The sequence below is a fragment of the Dromaius novaehollandiae genome, chromosome 5 (assembly GCF_036370855.1).
Source record: "Dromaius novaehollandiae isolate bDroNov1 chromosome 5, bDroNov1.hap1, whole genome shotgun sequence".
Taxonomy (NCBI): Eukaryota; Metazoa; Chordata; class Aves; order Casuariiformes; family Dromaiidae; genus Dromaius; species Dromaius novaehollandiae.
In genome coordinates, this window is record NC_088102.1 from 7347187 (window position 1) to 7369173 (window position 21987).

Sequence of the window (21987 nt, forward strand, 5' to 3'; positions counted from 1 at the left end):
CCCTGTCCTATTCATGCCACCATAAAGTAACAGAAATCAGTTGAAATGGAACAAAATGTTAGAGAAGTGAGGCTACCAAATGGAAATGTCCTATTTGGAAAGGTTGCTACTTTTTGTATTTTCCTTGAACATTAGCTTCCTCTCTGAAATTGGTAACCTTGTGTTCTCTCACTTTCTCTCCACCTGGTCCCTTTCAGCTCTACTTTCTCTTTTCCTTTTTGTTCTTTCTCCTGCTGGTGACAAAAGCTGTAGTCCTTGAAGGTGGATCTATATTTATTTGTCTAGCAGCAGCTGTCCTTAGTACAAGCAAGAGAAGGAAATTTCCCTTAGAACACAGGCTTACACTTTTGTTGTGAAAAAGCAGAAAAAGCTGTATATAAACCAGGGAGCAAGCTGCCTGCTCTGTACATCACCAAATCTTCCATGGATTAGAGGATGGAAGCTAAAGCATTCTGTGAACATCAGTTGCATGTGTTGTATTAAAAGTAGTTGCATTTCAGCATCTTAACACATTTCACAAACTCCCAGCACAGAAGGTGGTGTGTTAGTGAGTAAGATGAACCTGCCATTTTTCCAGAACAGTGCAAAACACAGGCACTTTGATCAGTCATTTTTTTTCCTAGACAGTAGTTTCCATTTTTGTTGAATGTCATGTGAAAATGTCATTTCTAGCTTATTCTCTGCTAGATAGGGACTAGCATGGATGAAAAGTTTAAATAATTTATAAATTGATTTTTTTTTAATCTCAATGATACAAGAAGAATTTTCTTTACCTAGAAAGTAGGTGGCCTGAGGTACATCCTGTCATGGCTGAGGACTTGGTCAACAGCAAAGACATCTCCAAGCTTTTAGGTACAGAGGGGTTACTGCAAAGGTACTTCGTAGCTGAAGGATGAGTTAGGTAGCACTTGGATGATAAAGTCTGAAAAGTACAGTCCTCAGTCCCTCAACCCTGTTGCTTTCCAACACTGGGAACAGCAGTGATGTCGAGATTTGCTTCTGCTCCATATGGAAGTACCCGTTTCTGACAATGAGGGGAAGTCAACAGTTATTTCATGCTTAAGTCACCTACAATGTGATGTCTGCCCTAATTCAGCTCCGATACTTGAACTGTTATCTTGGCTCTAAGCAGTCTGCTGTTAAGCGGATTTTTCCACTAATTCTGTGCCCACTCTGAGTCCCCTCTATAGCCACAGGCTGTTGTACTACAGGAGCTCTTTCCCTTGCTCCTCTTTTGATGATGATCTATAGATTAAATGCATACCAGGTCTACTGCAAGGCTGAGTATTACCTAGAATAGGGGTTGCAATTATACCATCTCTTGAAGGATAAGCGCTAGTCACAGGGGAACTTCAAGATCTTCCTCCCCCCTCTCTCCTTTCCCCACTTCCCTCCCCCTCTCTCCCCACTGCTTCTCCACACACTGTCCAGTTCTGAAGACCTTGCACAACATGTAGAAGACTTAGGTCTGTGGACTCTGCAGTGCTGTCAGGAGACAAAGATTAAGTGCTTCTGAATGTTGTGACCAGAAGTTCAGAGGTTTAACCCCATATACATGTATTAAGACTGTTTTGCTCTCAAACCGCCTGTACACCAACCTCGGGGTTGGTACTAAAGATGACAGATAATCTCTTTTTCCCCCAAAGGAGCACTCCACAAACAGACTATTCCTCCTTACCTCTATACTACAAGCTTTCTGACTTGCAGTGCTTTTTTGCTTGAGGTTCATTAGGAAAGAAAGTGAGGGAAATAGGATCCTGTGGGTATGTAATTTGTAGCCTGCTCACCAAATAGTTAGTAATGTTGTAGCAGCAGAAAAAATAAGACTGCCTGTTGTTCTGTCTCAATTCTTATAAGCTTAAAAATCCACTTTAGGGGAATCTGTGCAAGGACATAAAACAGGTATGTTAGAAACAGATTTTTATTCAGTTAAGTGTGTATACAGCTTGATATGTTTGTCAAGTTATATGATGACAAAAGTACAACAGATTAAAAAAAAGCAAAGTTTTTGTTTGCAGTCACGCAACTTAAAAAACGTTACTCAGCCTCAGCATCAGGATAGCAGGATTTTTTACAGGTTTGTTCTTACTTATTCTTTCTCGAGTAAGAGACATCAGCGTCCTGGAATGAGAATACATAAAATCACTCTTTCTCCTCCATGCTTTCTACTGTATTTACTTTTAAGACCTTTAGCCACAGTGTTATTTTGCCTGAAACAGCTTGTGACAGTGGGCAGTTACAGTGTGGATTTAGGAAGCTTTAGGGTGCATGGGCCACCCTAATTTTTCCATTTCCTGTTTTTGGAGCACTTAAATATGTTTTTTTGTACCAAATTCAACAAAAACACAGTAAGAAAAACACCATCTATGAAGCAGCATTGCTAGAATGAAACATTACTCTGCACATCTGTCTTCTGAGAAGTGAATGAGAGCAAAGAGATGTGACAGATAGTAGTACTGCTTACTGTGCTTCTGGGAAGCACTCAAATTACACGCCTGATATAAAAACTAGACACAAGCTAGACAGAGATTGTCAATGGGTTAATTTCAAGCTGCATTAAATAATTTACGCTAGTGACTTATAGCTCAAGCGCTGAGCCAGTGCTGAGTCCTGAGTTTGCAGGCTGCGTGATGACGATCACAGGCAAGACATTTGGCATTACAGGATACACTGACTTCACTGCTGTGTGATGTGACCACACGGCAGTAACTCTAGACTACCAGGCACGCAGCTATGAAGTCCAGCCTGGCATCAGCTGCTAGGGAAGTGCGGAGGAGGAAAAGAAACAGAGCCAAACTACAATCCCAACATTCCCATGGCTAAAGAGTCTGTCAGCAGAGTTTAAAAAAAAAAAAAGGGGGGGCAAGAGGAGGGGCATAAACTTACCACACCACTCTTAAAATTTTGTATTCTCCTCTTGCCCATCTTGTTCATCAGCCACCAAGCCCACGTGGGTGCATACTGCCAGAGGTAGCAAACTGCCAGATAGGGCTGGTCGCTGATCCAAGCCTCCTTCAGATCATTGGCTGTGCTAACCAGGGTGAGCCGCGCACAGCGATCGGTTGGCAGCTTGTGGGACTGATCACCGCTGTTCTCTATTGCCTGAAGGAGAGACAGAGAAAATGGAGGGATTAAAACAGGGCTGCTTTTTGTGAGTGAAGGAGGGAGATAAAGGGCTAGGCTCTATGTAACAGATATATTCGTCCCAATTTCTCCCTTGTGCAAAAGTAGAATTAACCAGCCAATGCATCAGAGACTGGGGCTGGGAAGCCTGTCCCTCACTATGCTAGTGCTCTACTGATTTCAGTGTGGGATCACCTACCACCTAGCTTCCTTCAGCACTCATCCTCAAATAAAGCATCCTTGACTGATGGTTCAAAGAAGGTAAAACATGCATCTCCAAAATCTGTCCTGCAGCAGCATGGCTTATAGTTTACTGTAGAACAATTTAGCAGCATAAGTTAGCCATTCTGCAACTGAGGGCCCTGAAAGAGGGAGACTTTCCTGTCCCCAGCCATCTACCTGATTTTATGACACAGGTTTCTCTGTAACCAAGTCAGTAGAAGACACCTCCTGTTAACTTAAAATCCTGCCAGCCCTGCTCTAGGGGCATCTCAAACAAGGGAAGAGCAACAGACCTCTTCAATGGCAATAATGTCTTATCTCCCATGTATTGCTTAGTGAATGTAAGCCAAAGCCCTGTGAATTTATGTACATTTCATTCTAGCAGCAGCAGACTGCTCTGTCAGTCTGTCCCGTTTTCTGGAGCAAAAGGAATTATGAGCGGGATTTTATCTTCCTCACAGGTCTTTTGCCATGCAGAAATCTGAGGAATTTGTTTTGCAAGATTTCCCAATTGCTCAGAAAGAACATCTTTTATTTCATGAAAGTATGTAGTTTTGCAAGCCAAAAATCCTTTCAGACTTTGAACAAAGAGGGGAGACCTTTTCTTCCCCCCCTCCCACTTGTGGATTATCCTCAGCTTTAAACGTATGGAATTTATGACACACTACCAGAATGTGTCCTAGTAACAATTTTTGCTAACTACTTTGTTAGCCAGTCTTTATTGAAAGCAATTGTGCAATTGGAAGGTTTTGCTTTCTCTCCTCAGACAACCACCAACAGGAAACAAAGTACATGCCTTGGATCAGCTGACTGTAGTGGCTTTGCCAACTATTGCACCATAGTCAACTGGACAGGAGATGTTTGCAAGCAAAGCAAACAAAAAGCTACCTGTGCAGAAACTATCGCATTTCGCACTGCAGAACTCTGTCCAGCAGTTCTTGACCTTTCCCCCAGTGCTGCAGCAGGGCAGCTGCACAGTAAATTCTGCTATACAGGGATTATATACAGTGGAAGCGATAAGGCATAACAACTCTCAAACATTACTTTCATTTGATATGGACTTGATACTGTAAAGAATGACATGCCTATATGTGGTTCTTATAGAGTAAATTCTGTGCCAGAGTGCTTCTTGATAAGAAGATGGGCTGGATGTTTGCTAGTAGGAGAGAAAGAAACCCACAAAAGGATGATTGTGCCTGCAGCAAAACTGGGTTTATCACAGTAGAATTTCAGGGGGGAAATGCTGCTCCTTACCTTTGAAAGCTCCTCTGTAAAGACATTTTGTATAATCTTAGACTGGACAGGTCCTGGGCAGATGTTTATAATACTTATCTCAGGGTAGTCAGTGAGCTCAGTCCGAAGAGAATTAAAAAAACCCTAGAAGAAAAGACCTTATAATGTGATCTTCCTTTGCCACATTTCCACAGGAAGTAAGCCTTAATCAACGCCACGTTTTAATTCTAACTCTGTGCTGCAAACATAGCAGGTATTCCACTAAATGCAATTCCTACCATTTTATTTGACTTTTCATATTCGATGGCTAATATAAAATTTTAACTGCACTTGTATACATTGATAATGTGAGATTATATATAAATCACCAAGCAGTCTATCCTTGACCTCTCAAATACACAATAACACCTCTAAATCACAGATTCTGCTGTATATGGACAAGTCCTATTGACAGAGCATTAGGGGGGGTCATCACTGGCTTACATACGTGGCTTTAGCTCCCACTGAAGTCAAGAGTGGCCACAAGTGCTTTGGCATCTCTGCAAATCACCTCTGCACTGTTTTGGTGGTGGATGTGCTGCCAAACTAAGAACTGCAGTATCATGGAAATCTTTTCTTTGCAGGTGGATTGCTCTTTGTGGTGAGATTAAAACTTTTAGATTGTTTCTACAGGTAAATGGCACTGGGCCTTACAGTGGCCAGTAAGGCCACTTAAAGAATTGGAAGAGGAAAAATATTTCAGCATATCTACTCGAAGGTGCACCCTGATATTTTAGTAGGTTCAATTCTGCACCACTGAATTCACTACAGATTTTGAAAATTGTGACCACATAGATATAAACCATATTTCAGCTCAGGGATACACTACCAATATATCTACATTAAGCTTTAATTACAAAAGCTGCAAATATTTGTTTTTAAGTTAACAGGATAGAAGCTTTCTTAATCTCTGTAGCATTTAGCATTTAGACAGCAGTGTTACGGGGAACACAACAGATTCAGGAATGTGCTTCCTATGAAAGCTGCTAATGAAGCATTACAGAGCTATGATTTAGTAAACAAAATATCACGTCTTATCTTTGATCTAGTTAACACAGTTCCCTGTATTGATTCTACCATGTAATTTTGTGTCACAACAGAGAGAGCACAGGCTGATGAACTTCTCCCACTGTAGTACAAATTTACCATTTGATTACTCCTTTCAAAGGACTTCATAAAGGAAAACAAACAGTCTGATAACTTCACTAGTTAGTCCAGGGTGTACCTGATTAGAAGTACATCAGAAGAGGTAAGCATTCAATTGCTATTTGCCTTGAATTTGAGATAAATGTACACTCTCGACACTATTTGAAATGCTGTTCTACTATGAAGTGTGAGAGAGAAACTCTGACTCGTGAGCTGCCATTCAAGTAGTCACGAGTTTTACCGGCTCATGAGCAGGTCCATCCTTTTCACTGCTGTTGGCACGCACTCCCAACTGGCTTGAGGAAAGGGCTGGCTCTCACAGAGCTCTTCACTGAATTGCAACATAGGGCAAAATTCAGTCAGATACACTCCCGTGAGCACTGAGACGAGGCCAACTGGGGCAATCTGCTACAAAGCAATGAGCTGCACACGCCTATGACCAAGAACAGACCATGGGCTCTAAGCTCCTAATTTCTGGTGACCAATTCCAGCATTGAGATTGCATTCAGTCTTTGCAGCTACGTTCTGTATGAGAGTTCGCCCTGGCTTGGAACATGTCACAAAGTTGGTGTTGTCCATCCGGCTGACAACATTTCATTTCACACAGGGCAAGTAAAAAGCCACTAGGCCCCAAGGGGAAAGATGGCAGTATATGTCAGACTGGTAAGAATGGTCTTTTGGGTGAAGGGAAAATGTGGTACCGCTCCTTTCTCAAGTGAGTGCTTTTTATCTTAAGTATTTACTGCAGCAGGGATTGGAAGCCCAGTCTCTCAGAGATAAATACTCCCTAAACGTCAGGCTACAAATCTGTTTTCTCCCTTAGGTAATTAATCATTAGTTATTCCATCAATAGAGAACTGTTCAAACAGGACTAAGCAGGAGCTTTCCCAGCCCACATTCCCTTACCATTCCCTGGTGATTTGGAAGATGGTGAGGAAGAGAACTGACTCCCATTTTGCCTGAAGAGGACAACCTCTGCAGGTACGTCTAGGAGCCAGGGAGGCTGCAGAGAGTGTATCTAGAAATACCGGGACAGAGAGGAAGGGGAGCCAGCAGCATTGCTCTGTCACTTGTGATAAAGCACCTACACCAGCTCAAACGCCGGCAGACATTCGGGGATCCATATTCTACCCAGAAACAGGCTCTTCCCTGCAGTCCTGACCTAGGCACTTAAAGGCACATCGGAGCAGGCAGCTCTGCAGGCGACTTCAGACAGCTTCCTGCAGAGGGCACTCGCCAAGGCACACTCGGGTCTCAGGCTGTGGCTTCTCTTCAAGCATTACAAAAAGACCCTTGGTATTTAGCACAGGGTTGCAGACTGGAGCAAGCTGTGAGATGCCTAGAAGCTCAGCAATGGTCCGGCGAGCTTACTTTCTCTTCAGAGATCCTGTCTACAAGGTAGCCAAGCACAGGGCTGTTGAGGCTTGTGTCAGAGTACGGCTTGAGTAGCATAGTGATAAAGCTTTTACTAAAATCACTGCGATTTTATTAGCGTTGCACAATCTGTAGTATGACATGCATGTAGCCAGAGATCCTGGCACTCTCCTGTTCCCAAGCTGTGACCATTCTGCCATCCCCCTTCATTTTAAGGGCTTGGTGTGGCCCCTCATTCCCTCTTTCCATGTTCTTACACCATGGAAGCGGCTGTGATATAGCCTCCTTTCCCCCCCCCCCCCCCTTTATCTTCATCAGGGACACAGGATAGTCAGGATACTCCCTATGCTGGCGTCATGACTGATGCACACTAGATAGGGCCTCCTGAGGACCAGTATCTTTCTTACTCTCAGGCCTCTCTGGACGCAATATCTACATTATATACAGGCTCTGTAATTCCAGCACCTGTCTTGGATATCTGAAGATGGATGGTTTGAAATTCTTCTACTCCCTCCCAGAAGAGGGTCTTATAATTTCTAAGACAGAAAAGAAAGCGTTCTTCTTTAAATTTAGGTTAGGAACAGATCCAGATTTGGGAGTAGTAAAGGGACTTGGGACAAGGGGGAGAATCAGAAGATTTCCACCCAGCCCAGACTGAAGCCAGTTGTAGCATAAGGAGCTGGATGAATCTGCACAGGGTCTGTGGAACGGGAACTGCTTTAGTCATCTCTGGGCCTCTTCAGTTTAGCAACCAAATCCTAGTAGATGCTGAAGACAAGGCTGAACTGACTTCTACCAAGACAGAGACATACTTTAGAAATTCTCCTGATAATTAGGGGCTTAAAGACACTAGCAGTTACTGTCCAGGGCAATGAATGTGCTTATCAGACCAGGTCCTGATTAGGGAGCTTTTTGAAGGTCACCATTTCCCAAAGACTCAACATACCACCAATTATATGAATTAGTAACTAGATGAACAGCACATGATCTCTGCAAGTGTCATTACACTAGGAAAGAAACAGCATCAGACTCAGACTTTTGTGGACTTGCATCATGCTCTTATGGCCCTTCCAGATCTGAAGTAAAGGGCAATTTCACCAGTAAAATGCAAAGAATTCCAATTTGGACAAATCAACATGTCCTTGTTCCTAGAACTATTTTTAATTTGTAACAGAATTGCTTCCTTCCTTCTTCCTCCCCTACTGCTGTTTAAAAGAAATAATAGAAAAAAATAGAACAAAAGAGGAAACTTTTTCAAAACAAGGCATATTTAAGATTATGGTGTTAACTGCCACAGCTGCAGCAGACTCCAAGGCATGAATTAAAAAACAAAAAAAAAAATCTATTAACTGAATTCACATCAGATAGACACATATTTAATAACTGATGGCCAAAATGCAATCTTCAGTTCAAGAAGATCCTCTAATGCAGCCTTGGAGATGCTGGGAAGAAAACAGGAGAAGGATCCGTTTGCTTTGTCCTATTTCTTCTAGCCTTTCTCTAGTCATCTGTTCTTGGTCACTGTCAGAGAGAGACTGCTGGGCTACCTACAGGTAGGTTATCCACACCTGTACATTCAGCTCAGAAAAACTGCTATAAGCTTCTGTGTGGTTTCTCCACCTTTCATATCAAACATTGTTCAGTTCAAGCAGCTTGATATATTTATTATGGAATAAGAGTTTTGACATAATTGACAGATCAACATCACAAACATTTTTGGCTTATTTGTGTATTATACAGTTATTCTTACTCAACAATGGAAGAAGTTTCCCATTTACCAGAAGATATACTATTATAAACATATGGTATATTTAAGAATAGCATATTTCTATCTAACCCCCATTTTATTCAATGGTATTTCATCTGTATAAAAGCTGTGTTTCTGAGGGCTTTTCTAAAAAAACAAAACAAAAAAACCCCCTTACACTCTGTTTTATCTTTCTGCTTTCTGATAGGATCATCATGCCAGGTACATACAGCTATCCAGTTCTTACAATCAAGTCAAGTTCCCTTAGGCTCACCTTCCGTTTTGAGAAGAAAAAATAGTGAAGAATTTCTAGTCCTACTGATAGCTGAGGAAATGCCTGAAGTCCACCTCAGTGGCAATTCAGAGGCTGCAAAATTAAAAACCAGAGAAAAAAAATCCACCCTCCCCTAATTCTTTCAGTCCAGAATCACTAAGTTTCAGAGCAAATTAATTCTAAAGGACTTTCAGTCAATGCTCTGTGCACTTTCAGGCGAGACTGCCATTCTCCAAACAGACTAAAAGTCCTCCACCAGGAACATAAGCTACAGCACTAAAACAAGGTTGGTTTGTTACATAACAAGATATAATTAATTTCCAGAAATGTAACTTACCCGCAGAGCGTGCTTGCTGGCACAGTACCCAGAGGCAAGAGGAGCTCCCATGATACCCATCACGCTGTTCATGGTAACAATCTTCCCTTTTTTCCTTTGGATCATGTGATTCAGGACATATTTTGTTAAAGAGATTGTACCTAGGTAGTTAAGCTCCATGATGGCACTGAAGACATCCAGGTTTGTATCCACAAACAGAGAGCGTTGGGAACGTCCACCATTGTTGATCAAAACATCAATCTCAGGAAAGATATAGTAATAAATTAATACAACACATATCCTTTAATATCTCCACTTCCTTAGGCAATTGTTAACAGGCTATTCTCCTCCCTCCAGTACTGTCTCTGCCATAAGAGTAAGAATTGCTGAAGACATTTTGGTAGCTACTCTCTCCCAGCATACTTCCCCTTGGAGCTGAGGGTAGCTAATTTTGAGCTGAGTCAACAAGAGACGAATATAGTGTATTAAGCCAAGCACAGGTGAAGTCCTAGTAGAGGAACACTGGTGGCCAGAAATTGTTTTCCATCTGACATTTGTTAACCCTAATACATTGTAGCAAGCACCGTTTGATGTCCAGGTCCTGCAAGGTGGCCTCCGTAAATAGGTTTTGTTCAAATATGGGATCCAACGGCAGTAGATAACAGAAGAAACCAATCTGGTGCTAATAATTTCACTGTGAAACCAGAATATCAGCGGACTAAAGGCCCAGCTCGAAGCTTCACACACTTTACTTAAGTTAGTTAGATCTGACTGCTATCATCTTGGCTTTGTACTCTGGACTGCCCATCTGGAAGACTATGCACCAGAGAAGGGAGAGAGTTGCATCTGACAGCCAGTTTTGTCCCATATGGCTCTAATCTCTAATTACATGCATTACTGAAACTACAAAATAAAGGTTCTGGCCTTCATGCAGAATTTTAAGTCCAAAATATACACCAGGCCAGAAATCTAGTGACATCAAACAAGTGATTTTTTAGTTCTTGGTAATGGCCAAGGATTATTTGCTCATTGCTGCTTCTATGCAAAACTTGCTGACACCCAGAAGCAAAGAGAAGGGATGAGAATTCAGGTCCTTTCTTGCATGTTTAATTCTGAAACTTGAGTAAGATGTAGAAACTGCTGAATTTACTGTATGGCAGAATAAAAGCAAAAGAATATATGCAGGGATAGGTTATACGGAAGGAAGAAAGTTCAGCCTCAGAGGCGTACCTTACCTTGCCAAAATGCTTAAGAACACTGTTAGTTGCAGCTTCATGAGAGCGTCTATCAGTCAAGTCAAGACGCAGAACAAGGATATCTTTTTCACCCAAGTTGCTGATCTCTAAAAACAACCATAAACTGAATGGGAACCAGCAAAATCACCGATGTAACAATAGTGAGAAATTTAATGTGCTTTTAAACCCCACATTTTCACTAAGAAAAAGACACCAAGAGACTATAGCATTAAGTTGGAAGATAAAGTGTTTGGGTTTGTTTTTTTTATGATCCCTACACAGAATCCATTTCTAATCTGTTCCTAATAAAGCCCCTCTTTTCCCATCCTTGTGTTTTTTACTTGTAAAAAAGCTTGACTTTACTAAATGAAAAAGGGTTGTGCATCATAATACAAAAAATTCCATTCTCCAAATAAATTGCAATGGTTAGGAGTAACATTCAACAGGATTATTCGATACCAAAATGTTTCATCAAGCCCTTCGGAAGCAATGTATTGGCAGCCTGGACATTCTGTTTGTAGGTAAACTGTTCAACCATGGTTATTGCTGACAACAGGAACAGTGCTGTTCATACCAAAAAAGATACACATGAGAAGCTAGATTATTGTACAAAGTAGAAGGCTTTTGTTTATTTCAGAGTTTCTAACTTATCCATCCCCTGAAATAAAAGTCAGCTGTCATCAAGGTCAAGCCTTCACACTGAGTGTTTCCACCACTTTCTCTCTGGAACAACTGACCTTTTCTATTAAAAGTATTTCTTGAACAGTGATTTGCTACCCTGGGGCTTTGGGGCAGATGGCTCACAAAAACAAAATTCTCAATGTTAATCTTTTTTTTTTCCTAGCTAGATATGGCATGATTTCTAATTTACTTGTTCCCTACTGTTATTTTTTATTGTAAATTGATTCCTAGTCACAATTAAGTATACTTGCTCCCCTTCAACCAGCTGTGCTCTTTAGACAGATAGCCTAAGGCTCTGATTCTTTAATTACCATGTCTGCATATACAGGTAAGGTTGAACTCTGTCTTCACCATGATGTACAAGTAGGTAGGTTGTTTAATCCATAAACTGCCTCTGTTCAAATGTCACTAGTACTCATGCAACTGAATATATTAAAACCATTTGTTTCATTTAAAGCTACCACTATCTCCATTTACAGCTCTTCCCCCTCCCTCCCAAATATGCATTCCCCCAGCCCTCCATTTCTTCCATTAAAGACAGCAGTAAAAACCATGTAGGTTAAACTACTTTCTCAGGGACATTTGCATCTCAGGCTGCCTCAGGTAGGTTTGCAGAGGTGAAGCCTGCTGGGACTTGGAATGTCTCTGCTGTGGATTCCCAAGACTGCACAGCCAACCCAGCTACAAAAACTGAACAGGGAGAAAAGAAAGAAGCAGAGGAAGAGACACAGACTGCTGATACGGAAGAAAGTGTTCATTTATATGGTGTGAGAAACTTCTGAGTTCAGAATATGCCAAACCAGAGGCCTAACTCTTGTTTCAGAGCAGACGATGAGCAATCCAATCTGATTTCCACCCCCTGCAACAAAGCACTCAGATTGCAGATCCCTACCACACCCCTTAGAGTCACTTCTTTGGTAGGATGAAGAATCCTTGCTTTAGTCATTCTTTATAGAACAACTTTTACATAACTTCAAACAACATTTTTGTTGCTGTGTTGTAGACTTTCTTTACTGCCAGCCCATGCCCCCCCCCCTTTTTTTTTTTTTTTTTTTTTTAAGGCAGATGACCTGAACTGTGCACAGTATTCAAGGTGCAGGCATGTCCTGAATTTACACATTGTCTAAATTATGCTCTCCATTCCATTTACTAATAACCCCTACTATTCCATTTCCTTTTTCAACTGCTGCCAAACTGATGTTTTTAATACAACAATTATGATAACCCAAAAATAAACTTGCTCCCACGTGGCAGAGCTCCGGTTAGAGTTCACCATTTTACATGGACACTAATATCAGTTAGCTAACATCCTTCAGTGATGTGTCCCAGCTGCAGCCAAAGTAAACTGCGGATGGCCACCAGCTTTGGGATGCAACACATCTCCATCTGAGTGCTCAAGGCTGGGTCTACCCAGAAGAGAGGCCATGTTCACACAGCTGCCTTTTAGTACAAAGTATTTTCTGGAGGTTTTTTTTTTAAAGTCTCCTTCAATATATTCATATATAAACTATATTTGAGCTTGGTCAAACCAATGAACCATTTAACATTTTTCTTTTAAAAGCTATTAAGGCAAACGTCTCCAATATTACTGGTTAAATTCAACTCACATTGCAAAGAAGAGTTGGGGGAAATACAGAAGCCACTTAAAAATCAGGTAAGAGAAAGTTATACAACTTGTTTTCTCTCACTCCTACACAAGTGCAATGAAGTATGTTGAACTGGCACATATGACTGAACACGTATTATCATAGCTCTTTTGCAGTGCTTTGCTTCTCTCTCTCCTTCAGCATTTTAGTAGTATACAAAAATGCATAATTGTGTATCATAAAGTGATGTCTCAATTTTCGACAAAATAAATGTGCTTTGCTACTCATATTAATATGCAAATTATCTAGTTAAGTTGCTAGTTAAGTGTACAGCAGCTACAGCAGGTATGTCAGGTCCAATTATGCCATCTAATTCAGCCAAATTCATGTTTGTGCCAGGTGTTACAATTCAATAATCTTAATCCAGCCTATCCTACTCAAAATTTACAGATTAGTCTTGAACTCAAATGCAAGAAGAAAACATACCACAGGTGGAAGCAGGAACAAGCTACCCAGGAAGCATACAAAAGCACTGCCCAAGCATGCAAGGATGGAATTAGGAAAGTCAAAGCTCAGATGGAGTTGGAACTGGTAAGGAACGTGAAGGGCAACAAGAAGGGCTTCTATAGGAACAGCAGCAGCAAAAGGAAAACCAAATATAGAGTGAGCCCACCGCTGCATAGGGGTGGTGCTAGAAGATGGCCTTGGTCTTTATTAGCAAGATTCACCCTCAGGTCGCCCACACTCCTGAGGCTAGTCTCTTGGAGAAAGAAATACTACCAATGTTAGAGCGAGATCAAGTTAGGGGCAAACTGGACATATACAAGGGGCCAGATTCCAGGATGCATCCAAGCGTTCTGAGGGAGCTGAGGCTACTCACTTTTGAAAGGTCATGTGCAGGAGGTCCCCAGCAACTGCAAAAAGGTAAACGTCACTCAGGCTAACCTTGGAAAAACTGGGAAATTGGTCCTTGGGAAAATTACGTGGCAAATCCTCTTGAAAGCCATTTCCAGGCATATGAAGGACAAGAAGGTGACTTAACAGCCAGCATGGATTTACCAGGGGCAAATCCTACCTGACCAACCTAACTGCCTTCTGTGAAGAGATGACTGGTTCTGCAGACAAGGTAAGAGCTGTGGACATTGTTTATCTTGACTACATAGATTTCTATGTTGTCTTCCATAGCATCCTTGTACCTACATCGGGGAAATATGGTCTAGATGAGTGAATAAACGTGCACGAAAAACTGGCTGGATCACTGGGCCCATGGAGTAGTAGTCAATGCTTCAAAGTCTAACCTGTGACTGTTATGAGTGGCATCCCTCCAAGGTCACAATCTTAGTATCTTCAATAATGACCTAGGTGATGGGATGAAAGGCACTCAGCAAGTTTTCAGATGACACCAAGTTCAAAGGAGCCATTGATGTGCTGTAGGATAGGACTGCCATTCAGAGACATCTTGATGAGTTGCAAGAATGGACTGACAAACCTCAAAGCCAAATGCAAAATTCTGTACCTCTGACAGAACGACACTATGCAGTACTACCGGCTGATGTCAGAACAGCTAGGCATCAGCTCTGCCAAAAAAGAACCTGAGGTCCTGATAGAAGGACAACAAAAAGCTGAACATAAGGCAGGAGTGAGCTGTTGCTTATAAAGGCTACTAGCCTGCATTAGCAAGAGCATAGCCAGCAGACTGAGAAAAGTGATTGTTCTAGTGTCTCTGCATGGCACTGTAAGGCTGCAGCTGGAGTACTGTGTCAAATTTTGGGCCCTCTACTACAGGACAGATACTGACAAACTGGAGAAACCAATGCAAGACTACCAAGGTGGCTGGGGGCTAGAGTACATGATGAACAATGAAAAGCCTGGAAAGCTGAGCTCCTATAGCCTTGAGAAGAGAAGGATAAGAGGGGAAGTGGGACTAATTGCTGTCTTCTACTACTTAAAGGCTAGCTATGGAAAAAATGGAGCCAGTCTTTTCTGACAGTCACAGCAAAAAGACAAGGGGCACAAATTGCAGCATAGGAAATTCCAAATGTGATATACTTTTTCCCTTACATCTAATGTGGGTGATTAAACATTAGAATAGGTATCTAAACAGGCAGTTGAATCTCCATCCTCAGAGACATTCAAAACTTCACTGGACAAGGCCCTGAGCAACCTGAGCTAACTCTGAAGGAACCCTAGTGTAACAGTCTCATCCCAGGAGCTCTAGAAGCAAATGCATACTAACCTGGGCCCTCAGCAAGACCAAAAAAAAAAGTGTGGTTTTACAGAGCTACACTGATTTGTTACAGCTAAAGATGTGGTAGAATCACAACAGTACTGGCTAGGTCATATATCCAAACAAAAGAAAACTATGTTACTGAAGAGCTTCCAATATTCCTACTAATCTGACCAATACCTAAAAAAAGGTCAGGGCCCAACTTCGCAAAAAACATTGCTTCATAAGATTTTAAAGCTAATATATAACACAGATAAAAAATGTGTGTGGGGGGAGCTACTTCAAATTGCCAAAAGCAGGAATTACCTTAGGTAAATTCATCCTCTTGCTTCATATCAGTTGAGATAATCTTTCTGAATATTCCTTAGTACATTGCACTCAAACATTGCCCGAGAATGGATATCCAGGATTATGGCTCCTGCCATATTTGGTCTTATCAAAGTTTTGTAATGACAACAAACTGTCACAGACGCAAGCGTAGTTGCATATATTCACTGACCGCTACACATTGCATCATATGGCCTTGGAATTTTGCCATGATTACCACTTAACCATGCTGTCAATTTAAGTCCCTCTATTTCCTTTGGAAAATACATGTTTAAGCCTTTTTGAAGCATCAGAAAATGGAAATAAGGAATTGTGCATTTTCAAAAACTCCTTGTCAGATTTTTTGACTACCCTGCTGTATTTTTTAGGTTTCTAAAAATATTTAGGTATTAATCCAGACAAACATTTCAATATTCACAAGCATCCATTCCATATAACCTTTGGACATTCCATTGCCATTACCAGGAATGCACCATTACTGTGGTAATTTTGAATATTCAGCTCTGGAGGGTAAGTAGTCTGAAAGAGACCTAATGATAATCATGCTCAAAACAGTTCTGTTTATTAACATGAAAAAATTGTCTAGCCCTCTCCCTGTCAAGCCAGAAAATGGTTAGGGGGAAGGGGAAAAGGAAGGGAGGGAAACAGGAAGAACAGAGTCAGATTCGAGATTCAGCAGGCATATGAAAGATAACTGGAATAGTTAAATAACCTGCTTCATATTTGTTCCTCTTGATCTGCAGGAGATCACCTCCCTCACAATTGATCAGAACAATTTTTTCTGAACATTTCTATTCATTCTTTTCATCTCCAAAAAGGAGAGTTCTTGGCAGCTGGTCAGACTGTGACATGCACAAACCTGAAGGAAGATTCTTTTCCTCAGTAGCATGCAGCTACATGGTTTATTTCTAAATAAGATGTTACCCCTCAGATTTGTTTCCTCTTTCCCACTGTATTTGTTCCTTTTTTAATCTAGTGACTTTTGAGACCACTTGCATTGTATAACGAGATTTTTAGATAACACTGTTATGTTAAGGAACTTGTAGTGCCAGTCTTCACAAAGGCTTCTTGCTTCAGAGAAGGAACCACTTGCTTCAAAGCTACAGTGAAGCTACATATAACATTTTCTTTTATCATGAAATTTATTACTGTGATACGTCTCTGGCAACTCCATCACAGCAAGAGTGTGACTGTCTGCATGAAGTAGTAATGTATACTTACCAAGGCATTTCTTTTTCACTCTTTCCAGCTCATCCTCTCTCCTTGCTGAGATGGCAAGCAAAGCTCCTATCCTTGCTAGCTGGTAAGCCAATTCCTCTCCAATTCCACTTGAAGCTCCTGTCACCCAGACAACCTTGCCAGACAGTTCATTCTCTGTCAAAGGAATCAAGACAACAGTTCACACACTGCCAATGCTAGGATGATCATCATCATTAAGCCATTGCAGGTGTACAACTTGAGATTATTTGTAACAAATGTACTCAACTTTTTTACTACAAAAATCTCAATTTATTTTTAGTCACGTGCAGTTGTGAAATTGTCTAATGCTGCTCTGTTGTCATTTGAACTTTGGTCCAAGGCTAATCTGAATAAATACCCATTATCTCTATCTGATGGAAGAAGTTTGATTGCATTCCTGCAAGCCCTCCACACACAGCATTTTCACTGACCTCAAAGAGAGCTTCAGAGAAAAAGAGCAGAGGGAACTCTCAGAAATGACAGAAAACAGCTACTATGTAGACAGTCCAAACAAAAGCCTACGCAAACCTTTCCCAATAAGTGTTCTAACCCCTCAAATGTCACTGAGCAATTCCAGACTAAAGAAAATTCTCTGAACAAAGAAAGCTAATCAGAACAAACTGAATGGATGTCCATGCACTTTGTTTTGAACCCAATGCAAGTTAACTTCTGCATTGTTCAGAGTACAGTATACAGAGTTCCCAATGTGTAAGACCATGTGTGCATCTGCTATAAGCCCATACCACCTGCCCAGGTGTGTTGTTTTAATCTCTAGTAAATACATGTTATCTTATTGCTTTCACTCCTTTGTTCATATGCCTGTTCCCCCTTGTCTGCAATCATTCCCCCTTCCCCACGACACACCTGAGTACTGGGAAAAGGTTTAGGTTTTCAGAAGTACATTCAAAATCATCAAATAAAATAGATAGATGACAATCATTCGTTCTAGAATATGATTTAAAGATGCATGATCACTAATATCAGAGCACTCTCCAGAATACATCATTGACTAACACCGACGTGTTCTCCAAGATAAGTCATAGCGAAAGTCTGAGTCAAGTACTCAAAACGCTGCTCAGAAGAGCCCTTGCTCGCTTATCAAGCTTGCGCAGACAAGGATTCTAACAATTCCTAGCCATGCAGGAGAGCCGTCTTGTTATAACTCAAGCAGCAGAGCCAGGTTCAGTTCCTCAGACTCAAAGCCAGTCTACTCTGAAAAAGGCCACAATAACATTTTTTTCCAACTCACTGAATCTCACCTGTTCATTTAGTTTAGTAAACATGCTTTTTCACTAAAGCCAGTGGGTAGAACTACTTGCTTAAGCGGAGTTTTTAGGACTGGCAGTCAATAGTACTTTTCTTTGATAAACTAAGTTCTAAGCCAAAGAGAAATCCCTCCTAAACCAAGCAAAAAACCCACCTTTTCTTTTTTCCATAAAAAGCCCATTTCCAAAAGAGAGGTGCATTTTAAAGTTAACATGGGAGGAGGAAAGAATCAGTTTTACTGAAGCAGTAGGAACAACTGTTTTATTAACAGCTATACCAAAAGGCTGCTGTCATTAAAAGATATTCATCCTCAATGGAACGAGGAACAATCCTCAATGGAACAAGGGGGTTCATCTCTCAGATTAAATTTTTTGGCAGAAAACCTGTGTATACAAACACTACAAGAACAGAAGAACAGTGCATCTGCCCTCACAACATGGACATACTTTCATCCTTGCTTACTGCACTCATCTCTTCTTGCTATTGAGAATAAATTCACTTCCTCCCACCACTCAGCTTCCCCCTTTCGAACCTGCCTTGGAGTACTTCACTGCAGTTATCCAGGATCTTGTTCTGTGGACAGAATAATTAACCGAGATAAGGAAAGTTTTCCACCGATTCCTCAGTGCTGATAGTTGCCAAACACTGAGCTACTGGTAGTTAACATAATGGAAAGCCTAGCTCAAATACTGTTGTGGAACACGTCTCAAACTAGCTTGTTCTAGAATAAATGTCCTGTTGCTACTGGAAATAATACGGCATGGTTAATTTTAAACTTAAAAAAATAAAAGTGGAAAGCATTATTACTAACCATTAACTTTTGCATTACAAGGCATAACAAATGAGAGGTCAAACAGACTACTAGTGCAAGTAATCCAAGAAATGTTTGTGTAGTTCAGCTTCATTTAAGGCTTTTCTCTATGATTTTATAGCCCCTATAGCACAGGATGGCTATGTCATTTAATTAATGAAAAAAAGAGAAAGTTTCAGGTGGGTAAGTTCAGAGCAGAGCATCCCTGGACCCCAAGGAATCATATCATTGTTCCCAGTTTAAAGACTAAGCCTTCACATATATACTTAAGTAAAAACGTCCTCCTCAGTGCAATACTACTACCCTGTCTGAACAGCACGCACTCAGAGCTGCTGCTGATCAGCTGGAGTGAGACGCAACATGTACCGAAAGTCACCCAGCACCCCGTAACCCCTGCCCCGAACTGTACAAGTACTTAGAACATGGGAAAACAGTTCAGCACCTGCCAGGGACAAAATCCACAACCTTCACTATAGATGTGAACCACTGAAAGGGAACCAGTCTTACCTATATTACGGCTCTTAAGCCATAATTCCTAAACATCAGGGCCATTGTATAGTTTACAGAACAAGTGAAGGAAACACATGAGATCAGAGTGTTTTCTGATAAATAATTTTCTCTGAAAAAACTTCAAGAGAAATCCATGCTAAGGTTGTAGAAGCTATTGCACAATATGAGACAACAAAAGTGATCAATGTCAGCTTTAAATAAAGAACAAGTTTTCCTCCATGTGATCCATGTGTTACTTACCTACACATATCTGTACATACACTACATTATACACACTGTCAATATGGGGAGGAGGAAGAGAAGGGGAACATATTTAAAGAAACATCTTTTTTTAGCATTTGTCCCTTCTGTTTTCTTAACAGTTACAGTCACTGCTGAGGCACCTCTTTCTCATGTACACGGCAGAACTATCAGCATGATGCCACCTAAATGCTGCTGCTTGAGCTACATATTTCAGTTAATTACAAGCATTGAGGTTGGAGGGCTTTTAGCCAGAACACTGCACATGCTGCTCAAAGAAGCTTATGTTGACTAAATTCTGGCTCACTCTGTGTATCACACGTTGAATCAGTCATGTCAGAAAACAACTACATGACTATTTTTACACGGGAATTTTTAGAGACTAGCTAAAAGGTTTCCAGGCTTCCAGTAAGACTGAAGGTTACATTCAAATGAAGTTATGTCTATCTGAGGGTTACTAAAACCCCCTGTGCTGTGCACACTGATATCTCAAAAGGGGTAAAAACTTACATCTTGGCTCATACAACCGGAATTTATCTCGTTTCTCCACCTTGACGCTTTAGTAATCTTTGCAAAGTCCACGCACGCACACCCCCTTCTTGTGGGAGGTGCTATGAAACTTCAAACTGCACACACAAGCAGTGATCAAGGATTGTTCCTACACATTTAAATTGAATATTTCTTAGGCTTTCACTGCTGGTGTACACTTGTGCGTTCCCGTCCCCATTTCACAGACTAGCACTTTTGCAACAGGCTTCTGCGAGAGCAAAGGACAGGTGTCTCAGGAAGTTTGGGCCATGCTCCCAAGCCCAACTCCTCAGGAGAATAATCTCCACCTTCTCCCATTTCTTCTGTCTGATCTAAAGATCCCCTCGACCCTGGTTTGTCATCCTACCTCCTTGGCTAAACCCAGAAACCCAGCGCCAGATTCCCACTTCAAACAGCCTCCTCGACAAACTGTTTACAGAACTTGTCCCGCTCTTCACGTGATCTCTCCCCAACTACAGCCCTTCATCCGCACCACCACTCCCCGCGCTGAATCCTAGTCCCAAACCCAGCCTCTCACTCCTCTGCTCCCTCCAGGCACGCATTCCCCACCCTCCTCCACTCAAGGCAGTCCTACTTCTCCATCAGCCCAACACCCAGTTTCATCTTCCTCAGGTTTGCAGCATCCCTCGTCCCACCTACTCCACGTCAGGCTGCTTCGCCCCGCTGCCCGCCAGACGCGAGGCGAGGACGTTGCCCGGTCCTTTGTACCTACAGGCATCCGAAACAACACAGCACCGAGAAATGACTGAAAGGCACAGGTAGTTTCGTGTGGCGCTGCTCCCTTGTGCCTTTCAGGGAACAATTCTCGGAAGCCAAAACCCATTTATCTCAAACATTAATATTCGTGTTTTCTACGAAGGACGTGGCTGCGCGATGGCTCCTGAGAGACGCTGCGGGTGCTCCCGTGGTGTCGGCAGGACTTTGGAAGCCCATTTGTGGAGAAGACACGCGGGAAGCGGCTCAGAGCGACGCTCGCGCACAAAAAGCCGGCAGTGCCGGTTAGAGTCATTTCTAAAGCAGTCGGGAACAGAGGCGATACCTCGTTGCTACCAAAGCATCCTCCTTCCTCACCCACCCTTCTACCTCTTACTCGTCTGTCGCGGCCTCCCTAAAGGGTTCACCCGTCGCATGGTCTCACTTCACCCGCGAGCCAGGCCCGGAGCTGGCACCCCGCTGGCGTTGGTGCCCAACGAGCCGCTGTTTGCCCTGGACGGGCCGGCAGTGCCCGCACTGCTGCTCTGCCACAACCGTTTTATTCCACTGCTCCTCCACAACCATTTTATTCAACAGGTCCCGTCACTGCGGAGCGAGGCGCAGCGCTGCCGGCACGGGAGGCACCACGCTGACGAAGCACAAGGGCAGGAAAATCATGTTTCGTGGGTGTACGTGAGCGTTTTTTATTAAAAAAACTGTTCCTCAGAAGACCTTGTTCCTCCCGTGTGGCCACAGCCGCGGCTCCCCCTCGCCCCCCCACCCCAGGGGCCCCGCAACCGCACGGCGGGGCTGGCGGGAGCCCCCGCGGGGACCATCCCGGCTTTACCTGGCTTCTTGCCCCGCCACTCGGCCCACAGCAGCGTGAGGTCGCCGTCCGCCCGCAGCCAGCGCGCCAGCAGCACCAGCAGCGCCAGCAGGGCGCCGCCCCCCAGCAGCGCGCACACGGCGCAGCCCCACGCCATGGCCGCCCCGGGCCGGTACTGCGCCACACGGCCCGGCCGTGCCCGCGGCCGCTCCTATATGAAGGCGGGAGCCGCCGCCGCTGCCCGAGGCGGCCGCCGCCTCCTCCTCGGCGGCGCAGCGCCGGCCCCTTCCCCGCCCCCGCTGTCGCCAGCCCCGCGGGCGGCT

At 42.7% G+C, this 21987-nt stretch overlaps 1 protein-coding gene and 1 long non-coding RNA gene across 2 annotated transcripts; one reads left to right on the top strand and one right to left on the bottom strand.

The window, feature by feature from the left end:
* Nucleotides 1-1907: 1907 nt before the first annotated feature.
* DHRS7 (dehydrogenase/reductase 7) lies at nucleotides 1908-21821 on the bottom strand. The gene is made up of 7 exons (XM_026113728.2): nucleotides 21686-21821; nucleotides 16752-16904; nucleotides 10710-10816; nucleotides 9496-9735; nucleotides 4600-4722; nucleotides 2887-3102; nucleotides 1908-2121 (listed from the first exon to the last, which is right to left on the bottom strand). Exons 1-7 carry the CDS (start codon nucleotides 21819-21821, stop codon nucleotides 2086-2088), a joined length of 1011 nt encoding a protein of 336 aa, XP_025969513.1. The 3' UTR covers nucleotides 1908-2085.
* On the top strand, nucleotides 20432-21686 carry LOC112991325 (uncharacterized). Its single transcript, XR_003261272.2, has 3 exons — nucleotides 20432-20903; nucleotides 21005-21143; nucleotides 21436-21686. It is a non-coding gene; the product is annotated as an uncharacterized LOC112991325 (long non-coding RNA).
* Nucleotides 21822-21987: the final 166 nt, after the last annotated feature.